The 21,022-nt window shown below is 54.6% G+C and overlaps 1 protein-coding gene across 1 annotated transcript; it reads left to right on the top strand.

Annotated features, from left to right (window-relative positions):
* The first annotated feature begins 502 nt into the window (after nt 1-502).
* On the top strand, nt 503-20,833 carry rno (PHD finger protein rhinoceros). The gene is made up of 20 exons (XM_037214281.1): nt 503-657; nt 4,558-4,617; nt 8,845-8,993; nt 9,353-9,552; nt 9,980-10,137; nt 11,355-11,503; nt 11,974-12,133; nt 12,558-12,685; nt 13,978-14,148; nt 14,617-14,732; nt 15,071-15,191; nt 15,864-15,986; nt 16,488-16,769; nt 16,983-17,065; nt 17,240-17,420; nt 17,499-17,624; nt 17,982-19,352; nt 19,533-19,898; nt 20,175-20,444; nt 20,798-20,833. The coding sequence occupies exons 2-20, from the start codon at nt 4,572-4,574 to the stop codon at nt 20,831-20,833; spliced, it is 4,236 nt and encodes a 1,411-aa protein (XP_037070176.1). The 5' UTR covers nt 503-657; nt 4,558-4,571.
* The last annotated feature ends 189 nt before the right edge of the window (nt 20,834-21,022 follow it).

Here is a 21,022-nt window from a genome sequence, read left to right as displayed (position 1 = left end):
GAACAGGGGCGTCGATTAGTTAACGTAGTTTTCAAAAGCACTGACGAGGTCCGAAACTGGTGTGGGCCGCATTTATCTGCAACGGATGATACACGATTGCCAGTACGCGCGTCAGTGTCACGGAATTCAAGCGATGTCAATTCATCTTTTCCCTCCGTCTTGCTTAAATCCTTCTTGGGAAATGGGGGTGCTCTACCTGGACGCCACGATTATAACGCTCAGGTGTTAATCGCCAAAACTCTGGGTGGGAGGCAATTACCATTCGAATCGATGGGTATATGCGTTCGTTCAAAATGGTAAGATAGTCGTGGTAATGATGAATACGATATTCTCATTAATTTAAACAAAATATGTCCTTTTCAATGTTTTTGTACATGCAAAGCATGTCTACATTTTATTTTAAAACCAAACAAATATTAAAATGCTGATTTACCGAACAGGCTCAGAGTCTCGTCGTTTGCGAGACTCTGCGATAGTTAACGGGATATAGTGGTCACGTGACCATACAGGTTATTTTCGTAACTAAAATGGCGCTAACCGTCCTTTGCAAAATTCCAGTATTATTTGCAAATGGTGCATAATGGAAGAAATCGAGATGGGGAATTGATAAGCGAAGGAATAGGGGAATGTGTTAGTGGCCAAGTTGACTCATGTCGGGTAAGGCAAGCGGCGTAGTTTTGTTGTTACTAATACGGCGCAGCTCTTTTAGGTTAATTTGTTGTTGTATATGTCCATTTTGCTGTTTATTTTCACCTCACCCGGACGCATTTTATTTTGTTGTAATTGGGCGCTCTCAATGTGCAAGAAAAGAGGTGCAGTTATGAAAATAGGCGGTCAACTCTTAACCAAGCATGTTTTGAATGTTTGCAATTTGGTCAAAGTAAGAAGGGGATAACATGGATACACTAAGTTATATGCTGGTGATGACCTCAGGCATGAAGGTGGATACTATTAGCTATAAGTTATGTTCGTCTCATAAGGTTTATTGTCATGTGCTGGACATTTAGAAGGGCTAAAGTAAGTATGATTGAGCTGAAATTAACAAAATTGTTTCCTGGTTGGTACATTATGTGTATGCAATTTTTCACATTTGGTGTAGAGTTGAGGTTCCAAGGGCTTAGCACCCACAAAGTGCAGGGTGGGTGATATGTCGCATGTCAGATGGTATGGCTGAGCTAGCCTTTGGTGTGTGTATCTAGTGTATATATGGGTTTGTGAATGTGTATAAATGTGCATTTGTTGTATGTGGCTGCCGTGATTATACTTGATGGCTAAAGATAGCATGCTGAGTAAATTACTGATACCATACATGGTGCATTAACTACAAGTGTTGCTTCTTGTGCTTGGCATGGAATCTTAAAATATTATCTTTTATCAGTTATCTTTTATCGGTATACATGACCATGGCTTTAAGATGTTTAAGTAAATAGATTCAGCATAGTATGGACCAGTGAAATAAAATGAGCGTAGGGGGACGCTGTTAGCTCATTGTGCTATTGTGAAACTTATTTTGGTTGTCTGTCTGGCAGCAGCTAGTATTTAGCATCACTCTTGAAATGGACCATTGGACTTAATTGGCATAGCCTTTCCTACCTGTAGCTGTGATGTTTGTGTTCTGGCCTGCTATCTTATATAGATCCAAAGGCCCAACCATTGTTCCCATACATAATGGTCTTCGCTCCCAACATGGCAGGTTCAGGTATTGCCAGACTGCAGAGTCATCTGAAAATTGCATGGCCCTGGGAAATAAGTGATGTTGTAATTCTTATCTCATTTTAAATTTGATATGACTGTGTCTGTATAAATGTTCCTGTGATATGTTTGTTATGTTGATTAATAAGATGCACCATTTTTGAACTGGCATGAATGTGGGTATGGAAGGCAATAATTAGATGATATGAACAGGGCATTACACACATTTTTAAGGCACCTGAAATGGGTTAACCGATGTGTTCTCAGCATAGTTTTTTTCCAGAATTCATATCATGAACTATTCTCTACATGTAGAAGTTTGCAATTTACATGGCCTCATTTATTTTATGATGATTGATTATACTTTATGATTTTATAACATTATTGACTATGCATACCTACTAGAGCATGTTTGTTTGGTGAATAATTTGCATATCTTTCTATCCTTTCAGGTTATGCTGTTATGTTGCTGCACTGTTGTTGTTTTTTACATGTTTTACTTGCCATTTGCTCCACTATTCACTTATCCACTCCATATATATTGCTCCACTGTTCCATTTCACTGCTGAGAGTTTGTCACCTGATTGTTGCCACCAAGCAAGGAGTGAGAGAGGGCATGTGTGTGTGAGTGTGTTGTGTAAGCTGTTAACACAGCAACTGGTTTTGTGTGCATGTTATGCTAGTCACCATGTCATCTTATATCTGCAATGTTTTATTGTCTGATGTAGTATTTGATGATGTAATGGTGGTGTTAAGTACAAATCAAAGCTATTGTGCAATAGATATATGGTGTTGAACTTGGTTGCTAAATGTATTACTGTGAATGCAATAGAAATCACTAGTGAAAGAGGGATAAGTGAATTTGTGATGTGATCCATGAAGAGAATAGAACATCATCTGCAAGGGCAGAATTGGCTGACAGAATTGGTGTATGGCCATTGGTCAGCAAGTTACTATTTTGTCCTGATGCAGGGTACAGTTGCCAGGTATAAGTTTAGAATTGTCAGAATTGGGATTGGCTTACAATCCATGTACTGGATCTCTCCTGATGGTCCTTGATGTGTGAGGTACCGTAATGGCGGTCACATCACCAAAGCTATGTGATACACATTCGCATTGCACGTTCGTTAGCAACTTGAGTGGTATAAAATTTTGGGCATCACCCCCAACAGTATATGTCATTGTTGCAGATGTCAGATGATGTCAGGCATAAGGTCTCATACTTGCATCTTTAGTTTGTTAGTGTGTGTGTGTGTGCATGTGTATGTGGTGCTCAATTAAATTTCTGATGCTTGACACATTGAATAAGCAAGATGCTTATATCAGGGGATGTGTAACCAAATTAGCCTCAACCAACATACCCTAGGGCACACTTGGGCACACAAAAAACATGAGATGTATGTGCACATTTTGCTTTGAAACCCATATGAATTGCAACCAGCTGTTTATTGGTACTCCTGAGAGATCACAAAAATAAAGCTGGGAGTATTGTAGCATACTGGGTCTCAGGACAAGGAATGCATTCCATTTTGTATGTTGGGCTGCATGTATTTGGTAGACACCACTTGCCACTTTTGGGATGGGGCTAACATATATAAATGATTGCATGGTTTGCATACTTTACCTGAATGTAGTGACTGGTGTGACTTAGTAACCTAACCAAGTGATATGCTGCTCCACTTGTTGTGACAATGGGCATCGCATGAAATCCAGTTAGGTTGAATGTTATGTAAACCACTTCTTATATATGTGTGCATTTTATTGTGGGCCCAATTGCTGTTTTGCATTTGAACCCATCAATATAGTGGTGTGTATGCCGGCTTTGTGATAATGGTCACTGTCTTGAAATGGCAAGTATTGTCATGTATGTGTATCTCATGTGTATCTCATGTGTAAATGTCAAGTATTATCAATGCATATCGATGGTTGCTTGATATGTGTATTGAACAAGTACCCCTTTGTTGATTGAGGGTTGGCTGTTGTCAGAATCAGCACCCATCACTTCCTGTTGTAGTTTGTGGTCATTGCAAGATACTCTGAGTTCATAGATTCAAGGTGTATCTGTCTCCCATCTCAGTGTAGCAATCTTGGCTCCAAAATGTTTTGGCTTGTGAAGCCCATAAGCTGCAACACACAACATGTTTGTCAGCCAGCAGGCTGATTTTGGTATTCCTGTAGCATGTCCCATGCACATGAACACATTTTGTTTTTTAGCAAAAAGGAGTAAAAATTGCACTGAAGTTAAGTGACATCACTAGTTCAATACTATGAGTTGTCACACAATGGGCATGTACTTATGTGGGCCATTATTAGCCAGCTTGAGGAAAACACATGTGTTTTGGCCAAAGTGTCAAGACTAATAGCATGTGGATGAATGTAACATGATTGTAGCTCTTTTGCATAGTGCATTGCACCCAGACACTATCCCCTGTCACTTCAAGGAGCCATATCTAGACACATGAATGATTGCATGTGGTTTGACATAAATGATTGTAAAAAAGTAAGAATTCAGAGCAGCTGTGCATTAGATCTCAAGATTTGGAAGCAGCTCTGCTTTAGATCTCATCTTTAGGTGGAATAGAAATGTATTGCACTTGAGGGAGGGCAGGTCAGGGGGGTGCCAGAGGCCTCTTATTGATGTGTGACTTGGTCAGTGTGTGAAATATGAAGTAACAAAAGAAGGGAGAGAAATTTCTCAGATCTTGTGTGAGCATGAACACTATCCTGTATGGGGGCAAGTGAAATGTACTGTACTACCCAACAAGAGTAATATCTTCTGATGTATATTTGATGCCTCTTACATGTGACCCCATATGTGGCCATTCATTGGTTGGCAGTGTTTAATTCAACCCATTTTTGTTTCAGGTCTTTGAGCAGAAATGTCTCAGAGACTGAAGAGACTTGCCGGGAAGCCGGATGATCCCGGTAAGTTGGTTTACTCCAGCACTTTTGTGGAAAATTGGACACAACAGGTGTATGTACAGAACACTAAGGGTATTCCATTCTATGTGACATCCTGTAAAACTTATGCTGGATGTGTTCACAGCACGACATGTTTTCTGTTCACATCTTTGTAATTGTGGTGTCAATGAGGGTGCATGCAAGAAACTCACGATCACACTTACTCTCCTTGCTTCTAACAAGGGAAGCTTCAAATCTTGCTTTTTGTGACACATAAAACGTCCTTTGGTTACCCATGCTTCATTCTAAGCATGATAATTTATACACTTTTGATTAACTAAATCTTTTGCTTGATTTCTGTGTCAATATGATGAAATGACAGAAAAAGATTTGGCACACCTGGCTGAGGTTTTTCATGACATTTCATGTAAAGTGTTTGTTGTCTGTTTGCTGTGAACAACAAAAGATGCAGGATCTATTAGGCATGATGTCATGAATGATGTTGGTATATATTCTTTATCATCCAGGGTGCTGTGAATAACTCAACATTGTGATGTATCAATTGCATCTTGCATGTATCTATGCAAACTGATGATCATCAATTAAATATCAGAAGGCAATAGAGCAGATAGATCAGGAGCTTTGGAAAGGTCACATCATGGTTATCTGCAGGATGCATGTGCAGCAAAAGTTTGTCAGGCTAAGAATGAGGATGAACATGGCTATTCCACGATGCTATGTAAAATAAGCTGAGAATATGCAGACTACATCAATTGTATGATCTGAAATTTAAATGGAAGGTGTCACATTCATATTGGATGTGATTATGAAGCATTCAGTACATGTTATGCACTATACATAAAGTAGTTGGGCATATTTTAGGTGCCATGGGTAACCAACAGTGAGAGACCATTGATTTACTAGGCACTGTATCTATCAGCCAGGGGCATACATTGGATTTTACAATATGAGAGACACACCTCAGCATTGGTTGCTAAGAACCCCTTTAAGTGCTCCACAGGCTTGCAAATTGTATGGTTGGGAACATCTCACATTTGAATGTGCTTTGTTAAGATTGGGTATATGTTTTCTTTTTGGATTGCTGCTATTTCATTTTTACATCATTACCTGATTTGAGGCATTGCCATTTACATTACTATGTGAGCTGCACACATGTGCACACATGCTTAATTATGAGTTGTGTGACATTCTGCTCAAATATGTAACCCAAACACAATAATTTTACAGCATGTTCAGCAGGTACATGGGTAGTTTTTCTCACAATGATCATTTCACACATCTGAACAAAGCATACAACATTCAACAAGAAATACACAGTTTCTAACAAGGCAATTCCATTGGCCATGAAATAATTTCAGTTTGTCTTCCTATGCCTAAATACACTTGTTTATTTTGTATTGGTTCAGGAGCCTGGGCTGAAGATCCCTCTGCAAACAGGATGACAGAGTTGATGACATTCAAAGCACCAAGGCACCCAAACAGTATATGCTCGGTGAATGATCTCAAGCAGTTCTTACTGGATCTGCATAGCAACTGGCCAGCATGTCATCAGAAGTTTCACCATGGCATCAGGAAGTGATTGATGCCATCTTCATGGGTGCAGAATGGACACAGTTGTGAATCTACTGTTTTCTTTTTCTATAAGAACTTTGGTGTGGGTGTGTACCTGTTCAGTATTCAGTATTGTAGTATTTGGAGCTTTGTCGAGGCACAACATGTGTAAGGTGCTGATATTCATCCTAATGCATATTCATGTATGCAAAAATTTCACAGTAGGTGCATGCATTAGTGATTCTGTTCTACATCATACACCAGTTTGTTGTACAGCAGCAGAATACACCACTGGTTTGTTCTGCTTTGTGGTGTTTGCAGGCTGTTTGCAATGCCTATCTTCTGTGAATGAGGTGAGACTCATTCCAAGAAGTCCTTGTCATTTACAGCAAATTATGGTGCCCCTGCTCCTCTCCCAATTGCAAATCACGGTGGCATGTTCGTGTGTTTAAAACTTCCACTCCCAAATTGATGTAAGACCCACCAAGTGTGCCAGGAAAGAGCCTGCTGACATTGCATAAGACATATCACCCAGCCCAGGTAAAGGCACTCAGAGTGTGCTTACATGTGTGTCCAAAGAAATTTGTTTCCCTTGATTGGAAGTGGAGCATGAAGACAGATAAGCAGTTATTTGAGCAGGATGCAGCATTAGCAATATTCACAGGGCTGGGATCTGATAGTGGGTTAAGAGAAGCTATGTTTTTCTTCATCAGTGACCATTGATTCTGTGAGGCTTATCTTTTTATTTCAAAATGCTGATACTTTGCATTGTATGACAAATGGAATGACCTCTGCAATTAAATATGCCTGGATATGCATGCCCTGCCAATTGCTGATTATCCTCAAGGTGGAACCTAGAACTGTTTTGGCAACTGGAAACGCACCAGAATTTCAGCAGGCTTGTACTATTTAGTTTCACGCTCCCAGTGTATATATAGACACTGCATCATTATGATGTGAGGAACTTAGGCTGGATACTCAGTTAACCATGTGGTCCATGGGCGCAAAATGACCACTGCAGTTGACGCGCCCGAAAACACCAATGAACAACAAATCATGTGGTCCACAGGCTGCTTTTTTGGGTAGAAATACATGTGTCAGCATCAATATGTGGGAAAATGAGCCCCATCAATGTGGCCTGCAAAGCTGAAAAGGGGTCCCAAGTTGATGCAATTTTGAGATGTCCTCCCTTTTTTTGTTTCTCTTCATGTGTGTATGCATGTGTGGTGCACAGTGATTGGGAGCTTGGCTTGTATAGCACCATTGCAGTTGCCTTCTTTTTTAGTTTCTTTTTTCAGCTACTGGTCAGTTTGAGCTTTATATTAACTTCTTTCAGATTAACTTCCACAAGACATAGCTATGGTGGAATTTGATGTGAGAAAGCAATGCACTGGCAACATTAAACTACTGGCCAACCAAAGTCTCTTAGTCACATATCTTAAGCCACTCTGAGATGCCTTGCTTGTGAAGGGCGTTACTGCACCCCATAGAAACTACTGCTCATCTCTCCTCACATTCTGTTTGTGACCAAGGTAAACATAAATTTGTTTGACCATCTCAATGTTCTGTTATATTTATGCGCGTTTTGTGCGTGATATGTAACAGTGAGTCAGTTAAATGTAGCGCTTGGTAATTCAGTGGGGTCCTGCAGGCTGGCTTTCTGTGGACTGTTGACCCGCTCACTGCAGGGTGTTCAAGCTGTCATGTAAACCTGGTTACTTTGGATGTCCTAAGGTGTTTGTGAACTTCAAAATGGAAACAGAAACTTAGGTTTTTTAATTGGTTTGAGTAGCTGTATGGTTGGATAGCTGTGAATGTGGGCAAATTTGCAGCACCCACCATGTACATATTGTTGTTTTGGAATTAACACTGTTTAAGTAAGCTGCACTTCCAAACGCAGTTGCTAGGTTTTTCCAACGCTATGCCTGGCATGGGTGAGAGCAACAGTTGACACATTTTTGGGTCATCCAGTATTGTTATATTTTCTGGAATTTAGGTGAATAGTCCACTGGAGCATTTTGGGTTGATATTGGGGCAGCAATAACATTTAAGCTATTTGGATTGGTGTTAACTGATTATGACCACAGTTTCTGTTACGGTGCTGGTGGGATTCCGTGGGATCTTGGACAACATATTTAAATTAGGTTTCTTACAGCACAGATCGGAGAACTGTGCATAATGCATCAGCTATCATTCAACTAAAACCATGCAGCGCTTCTTCTGGACGTGCGATGCTTCTCCAAGTCACCTTAGTTTTAATGATTGAATGAATGGTGAATAAGTTGATACACTGAAACCTTGCAAAGCCACATAGTCTGCACTTAGCCAGGTGCATTGCTATTATTGACTGCTGATCTGGAAAAGGCAGCCATTAGGACATTTCTTGCGCAGTATTACAGCGTGACTTTTAACTACCGTCCTAGCTCTACCCTGCCGTGTACTGGTTTCAGTGCCCCGCCAGGGAGCCTCTGATAATCCTTCCCAGCCCGCCGTATTCGCCGCCGTATTCGGCTTGTGATACTACGTCGATAGGCCGTTGCCTTGACCGGGTGTGTGATGCGCCCGTGGCGCGGGGGCCCGGCCGACGCGGCGCGGTGCGTCTCGCGACGGCCGGCCTGCCGCGGCGCGCGCCTGCTCCAGGAGCACGCGCTGACTGTCGCTCGCTCGCTCGCCCCCCAGGCCCCATGGGGAAGCGGAAGCGGCGCAAACTGAGCGGTTCGGAGGACGCCGACTCGCAGCTGCCGTCTGCCTCCGGCCACGTCTGGACGCCCAAACACCTGGGCAACCTCAAGGCCTACAACAAGAAGGCTGTCGAGAAGCCGGGCGAGGTGAGTTGGGTCTGACCGGCGGAACAGTGGGGAGCGGCGGCCGGCAGAAAGACTGCGAGATGAGGCGGGGACGCGGTGGGGCGCCCCTCCTACGGTGTTTGCGCGATTTGGTAGTCGGACGAGTTTGAAGCATTGGGTCTATTTGCGGGCGCAAGCGATGCCCTGCCGCCGCCTCTTGTTGGGCTCCCTCTTATGGTAGCTTTTCACAACCCCTATGTCGGATTTCGGCACCTATTGCATGGCTTGATCACGCATCGGTGTCCTCACGCGCTGTGGGGAGCGGTTGCACTGGCCGTGGTGAGCGGGCACCGGGTGACGCCGGCTCCCCTGACGCCGCCCGCTGTCGGCCGCCGCCGCAGCTCATCCGCAAGGACCTGATCAGTGCGATGAAGCTGCCCGACTCTGAGTACCTGTGTCCGGACGAGTTCCTGGAGATCGCCGACCAGTGGAAGCAGGAGTGGGAGCGCGGCGTCCAAGTGCCCGTCAACCCGGACACGCTGCCGCACCCGCGCGTCAGCTCCGTACCCGGTCCGCCCTCGCGCCAGCAGGACTTCCGAATGTGAGTGAGGCACCCGCGGCCCGGGCTGTTCAGTTGTGGGAAGTAAAAAAATCTATTTGACTGAAACGTATGCGTCAGTTTATAAACCCACCCCAAAGGGATGGGCGTCAGGGACTCCGAGTGTGTGACCCGTGCTTTCAGCTTTTGACGGTTTACTGTGTTTGGAGGACGGGGATGGCTGGCTGTTTGTGTGCTGAAGGAGCTGAAATGGGTGGCTTAGACGACCTGGGCTGAGGGTTGATGGCTGATGTGCTAACACAAGCGTCATTAGAAATATCTGATTCTAAAAAAAGGCATCACCGTTCCCTCTGATTGCCACTTGACGAGGTATTTGTGAATGAGACTCGCTGCACACGCCAACGCTGCTCTGGAGAGCGGCCTCGGTGGCTGACGAGCGCCTGACGCCCTGCCGCCGTCTGTCGGGCAGACCGAAGAAGCTGCTGCGCGTGACGCACGACGACGCGTCGCCGGAGCTGTACCACATGACCAACGCGCCGGCCAAGGCGGAGAAGATGTGCCGCTACGACCTGGACGACCAGGACTCCATCTGGCTGGGCGTCTTCAACGGCGAGCGGGGGCGCATGGGTAGGTGCTGTTCGGGCGCGCGTGCGCCCTGCGCCCCGCACGTCGCGTTCGCCGTTCACTGGGCGTGTGTGGGATGACGTTTTTCGGATGCGGTGGAGAGGGAGGGCCGGGGAAGAAGGGCATCGGTGGCATGCGTTTAAACATTTCCGTCTTTCCGGGTAGTCCCGTTTCTCACCGTCACCCGCCAAAGTCGCGCATGCGCATCGCCTGCGTAAATTAGGGGCTTTGGCCCCGTCGAGTGACACAGTCTGTTCGGGGAAACAGTTCGCGTTATTTTGAGCCGTTTTTAACGAGCCTGCTGGTGGGTAAGTCATCTCAGCGCTAAGCACTTCTCGCTTGTGCAGCCGGTCTGCCAGGGCCCGAGTTGTGCCGGCCGCCGCGGCAGTATTGTAACCCTGGCTGACCGTGTGTATGACGGCTCGGCGGGTATGGTCCTGGCAGCAGCGTCGTGGAAGTTCTTGGGCCCTCTGCGGTTCGTTGTTACGACGTGCGGGAGGGGAGGGGAGACCTGTGGGAGGCCGTGTTGCCGGAGCGGGCTCCCTCGGCACCGGCATGGGTGCCTTCCGCACTGGTGCGGTCATGGGGCGCGGGGTGAAATGTGGATGCTCACATGGTTCAGCTCTGCTCATTTGAGCGAGCTGTTGAGGTAATGCCGGCGTGGTGGTAAAGGCACGTTGTTTATTAATTGGCTGGGAATACCAAAGGACAGGTCAGGAGACCAGATCACCAGTGTTGCATTTAGTCAGTCATAAATGCGGTAGTTGGAACGGACTCGCGAGCGTACTTCTGGTGTTCTGTTTAAGTGGCGAGCGTACTTCTGGTGTTCTGTTAAAGTGAATGCGCTATTTTCGGTGCGGAGAGTTGTCATCCTAATGCCCGTAAGCCTTTCTATCCAAGTTTTCCGAAGCATGTTGTGTGCATGCACACAATCGTTGTGTCTTCTACAGAAAACTATCGACGAGTGTACGCGTTGCCTACAGTAAACGACTTACGTACCCTGGAACGTGCAAGCCCCTTACATGTGCACGCTGTCGGAAGTGCACATGTAAGGAACGGTTGGGCGGCCTTCTCTACTCCATGCCTGGTGGCTGGGGTTGCTGACCCGTACGCCGGGTGTCCACGGCAGGTTGACTGAGTGTTACCCCGGCCTGGCCCCGTTTTGTGCAATGACGTGCGTGGACGTGCTGTGCCGTGACGTGCCGTGCCATTCTCGCCAGGCCTGCCGGCCGTCTCCGACCTGGAGATGGAGCGGGCCATCGAGGACATGGAGCGCCAGTGCTGGAACAAGATCCAGACCATCGTCAAGACGCAGGAGGGGCTTAGCATCGAGTTCGATGAGAACGTGGTCTGCGACGTCTGCCAGCAGGTGAGCACTGGGCGAGGCTCCGCCGCCCCCTGACGGCAGTTGTAGCGGCGGCTCCGGGGGGCGCCCGCCGCTACGCCGCCACAGGCGTCACAGAACGGTCCCAGCTGCTGCTCACCACTCGCTGTACGGGGCGGGCAGTGCTGGGCCGGGCTGGCGCGAGGTGATTCGTGCCTGCCTGCTCAGTGTTTGAGAATGGCCGGTGCAGTCGGCAGCGCGGTCGGGCAACGCGAGGACTGGAACAGCTCGAGCGGGCTGTGACCCGTCGCCTGTTCCGTTCACTTGGTCACGTCCCGCGGATTGTGCTGCTGTGCTGTGCACATGCTGCTAGTGCATCCAGGCGCCAGGTGTGCGGCTGGCGCGTGGATTTAGCCGGTGGTCTTGCGATGTCCTCCGTTTGTCTCCTGGGCGTGTGTGTTGGCGCCGGTCCGAGGCGGCGTTGCCGCGGTGGCTGACGCTGCCTCCGTCGGCAGCCGGACTCGGAGGACGACAACGAGATGGTGTTCTGCGACAAGTGCAACATCTGCGTCCACCAGAACTGCTACGGCATCACCAGCATCCCCGACGGCTCGTGGCTCTGCAAGGCGTGCGCGCTCGGTATCAAACCCGACTGCGTGCTCTGTCCCAAAAAAGGTCAGTGCGGCGTCGGTCGCCGGTCACCCAGCGTGGGGCCAGGCCCACTGCGGAGATCAGTCGGCCGCCAGACGCCCTACTGCTAACGTAAACAGTGTGCTTGCTCCGCAGTAGCAGTCTACCTTCCGTGCGTGTTACAAGAAAGGTTTATTTTCTTTTCTGCATTATGTTAATGTAGGTGCTCCCATTGCATTACAGAAGGTATGCCATTACATTACAGTGGGTATATATATATATATATATATATATATATATATATATTACAGTAGGTGTGCCCATTTTTAGTGATACAGGTGTTCAATATATGAATACCAGGATGGATAGCCGCTCCATAATGGTGTCAGCCCGTTGCCCCGCCTGGCCGAGAGCGGGGCGGTGCGTTGTGTTGCGGCAGCTTACAGATGTGGCCCTGCCACTGCCACAGGCGGTGCCATGAAGAGCACCAGGTCGGGTCACAAGTGGGCCCACGTCAGCTGCGCCCTCTGGATCCCCGAGGTCAGCATCGGCGACGTCGAGAAGATGGAGCCCGTCACCAAGATCTCCAACATCTCGGTGAGCGCTGCTGCTGGCTGTCAGGCCTCAGGTGGTTGCCTGCGTGAGTAGCCGGTATATTGGCACTTGTGCTCTGTCCCCGGTTGTTTTGACTCGCTAGGCGTTTTATCTCTACCCATTTGAGCCATGTGTCAAATGCGCTGAAGGTCGCAGACACCGACTTTGGCACGTTGGGATGTGTAACGCATCCTGCCATGACGTCACCAAGATAAACAGCATTGGCGTAAAGTTACCACGGGTACCGTCGCGCCCGTCATCGTAATTATCGAGATAAACAGCATCAGTCCCATTGAGGATTGGGCAAGCTGCTACGAAAGGCTGCAGCATCACAGCTAATGGAAAGTGCGTCTGTTGCAATATTAGGTATGTTGCTATGGAACTGCCTTTTTTGACCTTCCACCGCCGTCAGAATGTCGTGCCAGAACACCTGCTGTCAGGTGTCTGGCGGTTGGTTTTTTTTATAACGCATCGAACTGCGATTTGCCGTTTGTGCAAACAATTCAGCGTCTTGTTGGGTTCCATAGCGCCAGCACATATTACGATGCTTGAGGCGGACTTGAGTCCCCGGATCAGGTCGCAATGCTCGACTATGGCGACGAAGTCTGGCTGTGGGCTTTCCGTGCACGACGCACGACGTGCAGCACATGCACGACGATGTCCGCATGACTTCAAAACCTGACTGCTCGTGAATGTAATTTTCCTCCATGAACAAACAGCTGTGTGCTTCTGTCGGAGCTGTAGTAATCAGTAGGCCCATTTAAGTGGGGTCCACAGAGTTTCATGGTTGAATAATGAGACTTTTCGACCCGAAAGTGCCTAATTTTATTTCCATTGAAATATTGGAAATGGTGTTTGGATTATGGATATAAATACAGTCATTGCATCATAGTATGTGATATGGTTGACTAGCATGTGTACGTAGACGAGCGCCACATTATTGGAAGAAGGAAACAGCCTGACCAAAAACCTTATACGAATGTGGTGTGTAATCCTCGTCGTTAGCATGCCACCCGGCCAGTATTGTTTTTTCTTCGCGAGCGAGATTCCCTTCGTGATGCGAAAAACTGCAGATGTTTTAAGTTGACTGTGGCATTTACCAGCATTGCTCGGTATTAATTTTGAATATTTCTTCGGCTTTGTGCGCATTCGAGTTTATACTGAGCGCGGCGCGTGACGCGGCGAGCTCCGTCGTAGGGCCACGTTCGTGTTAGGCGATACCCCGGCTGGGGCGCGGCGCCGCCGGCGGCGCGCAGGCCGGTCCGGCCTCCGCTGATGCTGGCCGTGTCCGTCAGGTGCGGCGCTGGTCCCTGCTGTGCGTGCTCTGCAAGGAGAAGGTGGGCGCCTGCATCCAGTGCTCTGTCAAGTCGTGCAAGACGGCCTACCACGTGACGTGCGCCTTCAAGCACAACCTGAAGATGAAGCCGGTGGAGGACGAGAGCGACGACGACGAGATCCAGCTGAAGGTGGGCTGGCGGGCGGGCGCAGCTCGCGGCTGGGGTTCGCCGCCCGGCCGGTGGCTCGGGGCGCAGCGACACAGCGCGGCCGCAGTGGGTGATCGGTTGAAGCACCCAGGGGTGGAAGCCACCGTCGTTGTCCGAGCGGTCATCGGTTATGTTTGCAAGGGTTGCCACAGTAGCAGTGGACCGTCGATATCTGTCCCAGTGACAGTGGATCCTCTGAAAAACGTGCAGGGAAGGTTTAATGCCCGTCGTACTTTAGTGTGTAACGCTATGGGATAATTTTTTGTGAAAGCGGTTGCCCTCCCCCCCCCCCCCCCCCCCCTGCCTTCCATCTGGCACGACCGCTGCTGATCTGTGGTCCGTCACTGCGGTTAGTGGACGGGTAGGTGCAATTTGCGGTGGTCGCCGAGCCCTGCTGCACGCCTGCTTAATCTCTGCGGCGCCCGCTGACGCCCGCTACTGCCGTTCTAGTCGTACTGTCCGAAGCACAGCAAGAACGAGAAGCTGTCGGGCGAGTCGGACTCGGACGGGGAGCTGCGTCGGCCTGATCCGGACTCGGAGGCGCAGCGGCGCACTCGCAAACAAAAGTGAGTGGGGCGTGCACTGACAGGGACCACGCGACCATGCGCGGCTTCCGTCGTCGAACGGTGTTTGTTCACTCCGGGCGCTGAATCCAGCGCAGTTTTGGAAGCGATTGCGTGCGATAGTTCCTCACTTTGCAAGCGCGGCTTGTTCGAAATTCGCTGGACCTTTACACCAGAGATACGGCTCTCATCTGTGACGTCCGCCGGACGTGGCCGTGGGCTCGCCAGACTCGGCTGGCCGGTCTGCCGCGCCGTGCCGGCGGCAGGCTCTGCGCCACGGCCGGCGGTACCGGCTGTCGGCGAGATCCGCGCTCACCCGTCCGCGTGCCCGCCACCGCCAGGCTGCAGCAGATCGAGTCCGAGTTCTACCGGCACGTGGACCTGCGCGGCACGGCCGCCGCCTGTGGCGTCCCCATGGAGGCGGTCGAGTTCATCTACAACTACTGGAAGCTGAAGCGGAAGGTATGGCCCGGTCTCCGCGCAGGGACCGTCTCGGGCGGCCTGGCGCAGCCTGCAAATAGGCTACCCGTACGGCGACATTGTGCCATGTCCTTTGCTAGTCATGCGGCTCGTGGGCTACGGTTCGAAGTGGTAGGCAGATGGGAGGCCTGACGCCGGTGAAGTTCGCACCGTGTAGGACTATGGTCGGTTTTGTTAAAAGAGCGCTTTTGAGAATGAAAATTGACAAGCTATGCTCCTACTAAAATGGAAATGTAGTTGGACCACCACGAATTCGTCGCCTGAACATATTCATGGGGATGTAATTGCACGCTGTTAGCAGACATGAACCACCACTTTCTACCGAGTTTCACGCGATACACTGGGTCCAGATAGGGACAATACGTCCGTTCATTGGTGCAGGAGAGACGGGACGAAATGGGACGATACTGTCGCGGTGTGTGTCAATATCACCGCTTCCGCGTGCTGTAGTCCGTGGCACAGGGACAGAAAGCCTCAAAGCCTGGACGAGTCGTTACTAGTGACCTCGCCAGCGGGAACGCGGGGCTTTAATGAGTGCGGCTACGGGCTGGTCATTACCGGACGTTCGTGGCGAGAGGCCGCTGAGTCCTGAGCGACGGGCGGACGGCCCTGGATGGGGCGGCGGCCGACTAACGCGTCTCTCCGCCGTCCCAGTCGGGCAACAACAAGGCTCTGCTGACTCCCAATACGGATGAGATCGACCTGCGCACCGAGCAGCAGCAGCAGGACCTGGAGAAGGTCAAGCAGTTCGTCCACATCCGGCAGAACCTGGAGAAGGTGCGCGCCGGACGGTGGGCGTTTGGGCGGGACGGAGGGGGGGGGGGGGGGCAACCAGACCAGTGCGCCGCAAGGGGCTAGTTGTGCTGTTGTTTTCTTACAGTCAGGTTCTGCTTGTTAGGGGAGGATATGCGTTTTGTGCATTAAATGCAGAGGCTTTGCTGAGGCCCAGCAAAACCCAGTGAGAAACGCTTAAGTCCTTCGTTAAGTTTCGCTCACCAAATATGTGTCAGGTTCCTGCCTTGTCAAGCTCCTACACGAGCTGGTGAGCGAGAGTCTTCCTGCTTAATTGGGCAACTAGTCAGTTTCATCGACGGGTGGAATCACCCAAACTCAGCGGGTGTAATGGAGTCAGATCCATTCGGACTAGCTTAGTCACATTTCATCGAACGACGTCAACGTCCAAACGAAAATCTGCGATGATGTGCCGTCTGATTAGTTTTCATGATCGTGCCCTTGCTGTCCGTGCGTCTGCTGAACACGCTCTCCTGCGTCGCCCAGGTCCGCAACCTCTGCTACATGGTCACCAAGCGCCAGAAGCAGTGCCGCAACTACTTCCGGCTGCGCGAGCAGACGTTCCTCAGCCAGGCGGCCGTGCTGCGCGACCCGGCCAGCCGGCTGACGGCCGAGGAGCGGCGCGCCGTGCTCGACGCCAACCACATCCGCGACAACGTGTACGACCGGCACTACTCGCACGCCGAGGCGTCGCTGCACGCGCACCCTCTGCAGCAGCTGCTGGACGTGATCCGCGGCGGCAAGGCGGGCGCCGCGCCGCACTGCGAGCTGAACGGCGCCGTGCGCCGGCCGGGCGGCGCCGACCCGTACCGGCGCCAGTACGTCAACGGCGCCGAGCGGCGGCGTAGCCAGCTGGCGAGCAGCTGCAGCAGCGAGTCGGACGGCAGCCGGGAGCGGCGCGCCGCCGCCAGCGCCGGCTCCAGCTCGGAGGCCGACCGGCCGCGCACGGTGAGTGGACGCCGCGCGGCCGCCGCCACCGAGCGGCTCACCAAGCAGTCGCTGTTCGGCAAGGACTCTAGTGAGAGTGACGCGCCGGCGGCGCCAGTGACTCAGGCGGGCGGCAAGTACCGGCGGCCGGGCCGTCACAAGGCGGCGCCGGCGTCGCGCCCGCCCAAGGCGGCCGACAGCAGTGACGAGGACACGCCGCGGCTGGCTGAGAGTGTGGCGCGCCGCGGCCGGGGCCGAGGCCGCGCGCGCGTCGGCGTCGCGACCGAGCGGCGCCGGCCGCCGGGCGCCAGTGACGCCGCCACTAGTGACTCGGACTCGAGGCTGCCGGCCGGCGCGGCGAGTGCTGGCAAGGGCCGACACATCTACACGGACAGCGAGTCGGACGCCGACGATGACAAGCTGCGCTCCGCCTCGTCCGTCAGCTCAAGTGCAATTCGAACCAAAGCGGCGATGAAGGCGTTCTCGACGGCGGTGAAGGCGGAGGGCGCGCCGGCCGGCCGGCTGGAGGAGCCGCCGGCGGCAGCCGCGCCCCGCCGCCGCGGCCGCAAGAAGAAGTCGGAGCTGCTGGCGTCCGAGCCGGACGTCAGTTCGGTCAATACAGAGAAGGCGCCGGTGCCCGACCTTAGCTTGATCGTACCGCCGCGGCAGGCCATGCTGGACGCCAACAAGCGCATCGCCGGTCAGAAGCCGGCGGACGGCGCTGCGGCGGCGGTGATGGCGCCGGTCGCCGCGCCCGAGCCGGCCACGCCGCAGAAGCGGGGCCGCGGCCGACCGCGCAAGTCGCCCGAGGGCCGCTCGGCGTCCAAGTCGCCACGCGTGGGCGCGCCTGGCCGCGACCCGCTGCGGCCGGCGCCGGCCGAGCCCGTCGACGAGGGCGCCGACAACGTCGCGGTGACGCGCGATATCCGTCTGCGGCGGCCGGAGAAGCAGCCCTTTCGATCTGGAGGGCGGTCGGGGCACAACTACAAATCTACTCAGTCGCACAATGCGACAACTGAAGATGCCGCTGCTGGACCGCCCTCGGTTCAACAGCAGCAGCGGCGAGGCAGCGCCGGTAGCTCGGGCTCCAGCAGCTCCAGCAGCAGCAGCGGGTCCAGTGGCAGCAGCAGCAGCAGCGGCAGCTCCAGCAGCAGTTCGAGCAGCGGCAGCAGCTCTGACAGTGCGGAGTCCGACGCCGAGAGCCGCGCTCAACCGGCGCCTGCTGCGCGAGGTGAACGCGGCCCGGCTGGGCGAGGGCGAGCTGTCGCTCACAGTCCGCGCAGCGCCGCCGACGCCACCGCGGCACCCGCCGCCGCGGCGCCGCGACGCCGCGCGTCGGCTGGAGGAGCAGGAGAACCGGGCCAAGACGCGCAGCCAGAAGCGACTACGCTCGGCGGACAGCGCAGCCCGCGGCCCGAAGCGCTAAAGAAGGCGCGCCCGATGCCGCGCAGTCGCAAGATCGCGTTGGGCCTGGAGGCGGAACCAGACGCGACGCAGGCGCCGCCGCTCGAGCCGCGCCGGCTCTCGTCGTCGGCCGAAAGTAAGCCGATGCGGGGCTCGATCGCCAGCATCCTCAGCGAGCGGTCGGCCAAGGAGAGCAGCGAAGGGGCGGCGCGCGCCGGCTACCGGACGTCCGGCGAGGAAATCCGCGTCGAGCGGCTCGAGGATATCAGCGACGAGCCAGCGGCGGCGGCCGCTCCGGCGCCGACATCGGCAGCACCCGCCGGCCGCCGGCCGGCCGCCGTCGGCGACACCGACGACCAGGTGCTGCCGGCACAACCATCCTCCATCTTCTCGCCGCCTCGGCTTAACGCCGGCGACCCGATCTTCGACTTCGAGACGGCCTTGTTTGGCGGCCAGAAGTCGGCGGCAGCGCCAGCGCCGGCAGTGGCAGCGCCAGCGCCGGCAATGGTCGCCCCGGTGGAGCAGCCGGCGGAGCAGCCGGCGCAGCCGTCGGTCCAGCCGCCCGCGCAGTCATCGGCGCAGCCGCCCCAGCCGCCTCAGCAGGCCTCGTCCATCTTCTCACCGCCGCGCTCGAGCGCCGGCGAGCCCGCCTTCGAGCTGGACACGAGCGTGCTGGCGGGCCTGAAGTCGGCGGCGCCGGTGCAGCCAGCCCGACCAGCGCCGCGCGCGCCTGTCATCATGGAGACGAAGGAGGAGAGTCAGCAGGTGACCATGGACCTGGTGGAGAAGCTGCGCCTGCAATACGCCCAGCAGGGCCCGGACGAGCGGCCGGAGGAGAAGCCGGCCGTGACGCCGGGCCGGGGCGGTCCGGCCGACACGCCCACGCGCGGCGAGGCGTCCAAGTGGCGGCCTTTGGCGTCCGTGGAGTCTGAGCCGGAGCCGCCGCCGGCGCAGTCGGTGCTGCCGCAGGTGGAGCCGACGCCAGTCGAACGCAAGGTCGAGCCGAGTCCGACGGCCGCCGTCAGCAGCCTGCCAGGCAAGCCGCCGCCACCGGCAACCGGCTCGCGCCGCTCGACCAGCTCCGAGGCGGAGCGGCCGGCCGAGCCGCTCCAGTCTCCGCCGCCGGCCGACCGGCACGCCCCGCCGCATGCGGCGCGACTGCGCCGCAAACGGCACGAGTCGCGCACGGACGGCACGCAGCTGTACGCCACGCCGACCGAACTGCCCGGCTTCGCGTCCCCGCCGGCACCGCCGCCGCCGGGCAGCGTAGCCGGCCTACTGGCGCAGCCGCGCGGTCTCGGCTCCGTCAGCGTGCGCACGCCGGCCAGCATCAACGCCGCCAGCCCCATGCCCCCGCCTTACGCCCAGTTCGGTGCTGAAAGCATGATGCAGCACTTGATGATGATGCAGTCGTGGCCGGAGGGCCAGCTGCGGGAGCTGATCCAGATGCAGTACGAGCAGTCGCAGCAGTACCTGATGCGGCAGGACGCGGAGGCTGAGCGTCGCAAGGAAGCAGAAATGGAGCTGCGCAAGCACGACGAGATGATCAAACGGCAGGAGGAGCGAGCGCGGCAGGACGCCGAGGAGCGGCGCCGGAGGAGCGAGGAGGAGCGGCGCCGGCGCGAGGATGAGGAGCGGCTGAAGCGCGAGGAGAAGGAGCGGCGTTGGGAGGAGGAGCTGCTGCGCCGGCGGGAGGAGGAGGAGCGTCGGCGACGCGAAGCGGAGGAGGAGGCAGAGCGGCTACGGCGTGAGGATGAGGAGCGGCTGAGGCGCGAGGAGGAGGAGCGGCTGCGGCGTGAGGAGGAGGAGCGCAGCGCCCGCGACATGGAGCGGCTCCAGCAGGAGCTTCTGCGCCGCCAAGAGGAGGAGCTTCTGCGCCGCCAAGAGGAGGAGCAGCAGCGGAAGCAGGCCGAGGTGCGCCTGCAGGCTCTGATGGCCGAGCAGGAAGCCGAACTGCGTCGCAGGCTGCTGGCGCCGCCGCCGGTCGCCGCCGAACGGCAGCTGGTCAAACCGGCCGACCGTGCCAAGGACCAGCGGCCGCCGGCTGCCGAGCCTGACCACTGCCGACTGCAGGCGCTCCAGGCGCTGGTCACGCAGGAGGACGAGCTGAAGGTGGCGTCGCCGCCGCCGGCGCCGCCCGACTCGGAGCCGGCGCGCGAGGCGGTCGCTGAGGCGCAGGCGCCTAAGAGCAAGGTGCTGAGCCAGCCGACACCGCAGGAGCTTGTGTCGGAGTTCCCGCGCGTGGGCGCGGCGCCGGACGCGCTGAGCACAGAGCAGCCGCCGGCCGCGTCCACGCCGTCACTGCCGGCTGAGGCGCCGGCCACTGTGCCCGTGCCAGTGTCGGTGCCGGCCCCGGCACCGGCACCGGCACCGGCACCGGCGCCAGCACCAGCACCCGACGTCGAGCCGGCGCCGGCGGCGGCCGGCCGTTCGCGTGGCCGCCGCGAGTCCAGCCTCAAGGCCAGCATGCAGATACAGAAGATCCAGTCGACCGACGCTAGCGACTTCAATGACGCCGAGCCGGTGGTGCCGGTGCGCCGCGCGGCGGCGGCGCGCCACGCCTCGCCCGGCAAGAGCCCGCGTGCGGCCGAAGGCAAGCCGGCCGGCCGCGGCCGCCGCGGTGGCAAGGCGGCTGCCGCGCAGGCCGTGTACGGCGGCCGCGGTCGAGGCCGGGGCCGCGGACGAGGGCG

Source organism: Pollicipes pollicipes, unplaced genomic scaffold, assembly GCF_011947565.3.
Source record: "Pollicipes pollicipes isolate AB1234 unplaced genomic scaffold, Ppol_2.1 Scaffold_3447;HRSCAF=4054_pilon_pilon_pilon, whole genome shotgun sequence".
Lineage (NCBI taxonomy): Eukaryota > Metazoa > Arthropoda > Thecostraca > Pollicipedomorpha > Pollicipedidae > Pollicipes > Pollicipes pollicipes.
This window is presented reverse-complemented; position numbering and strand designations above follow the sequence as displayed.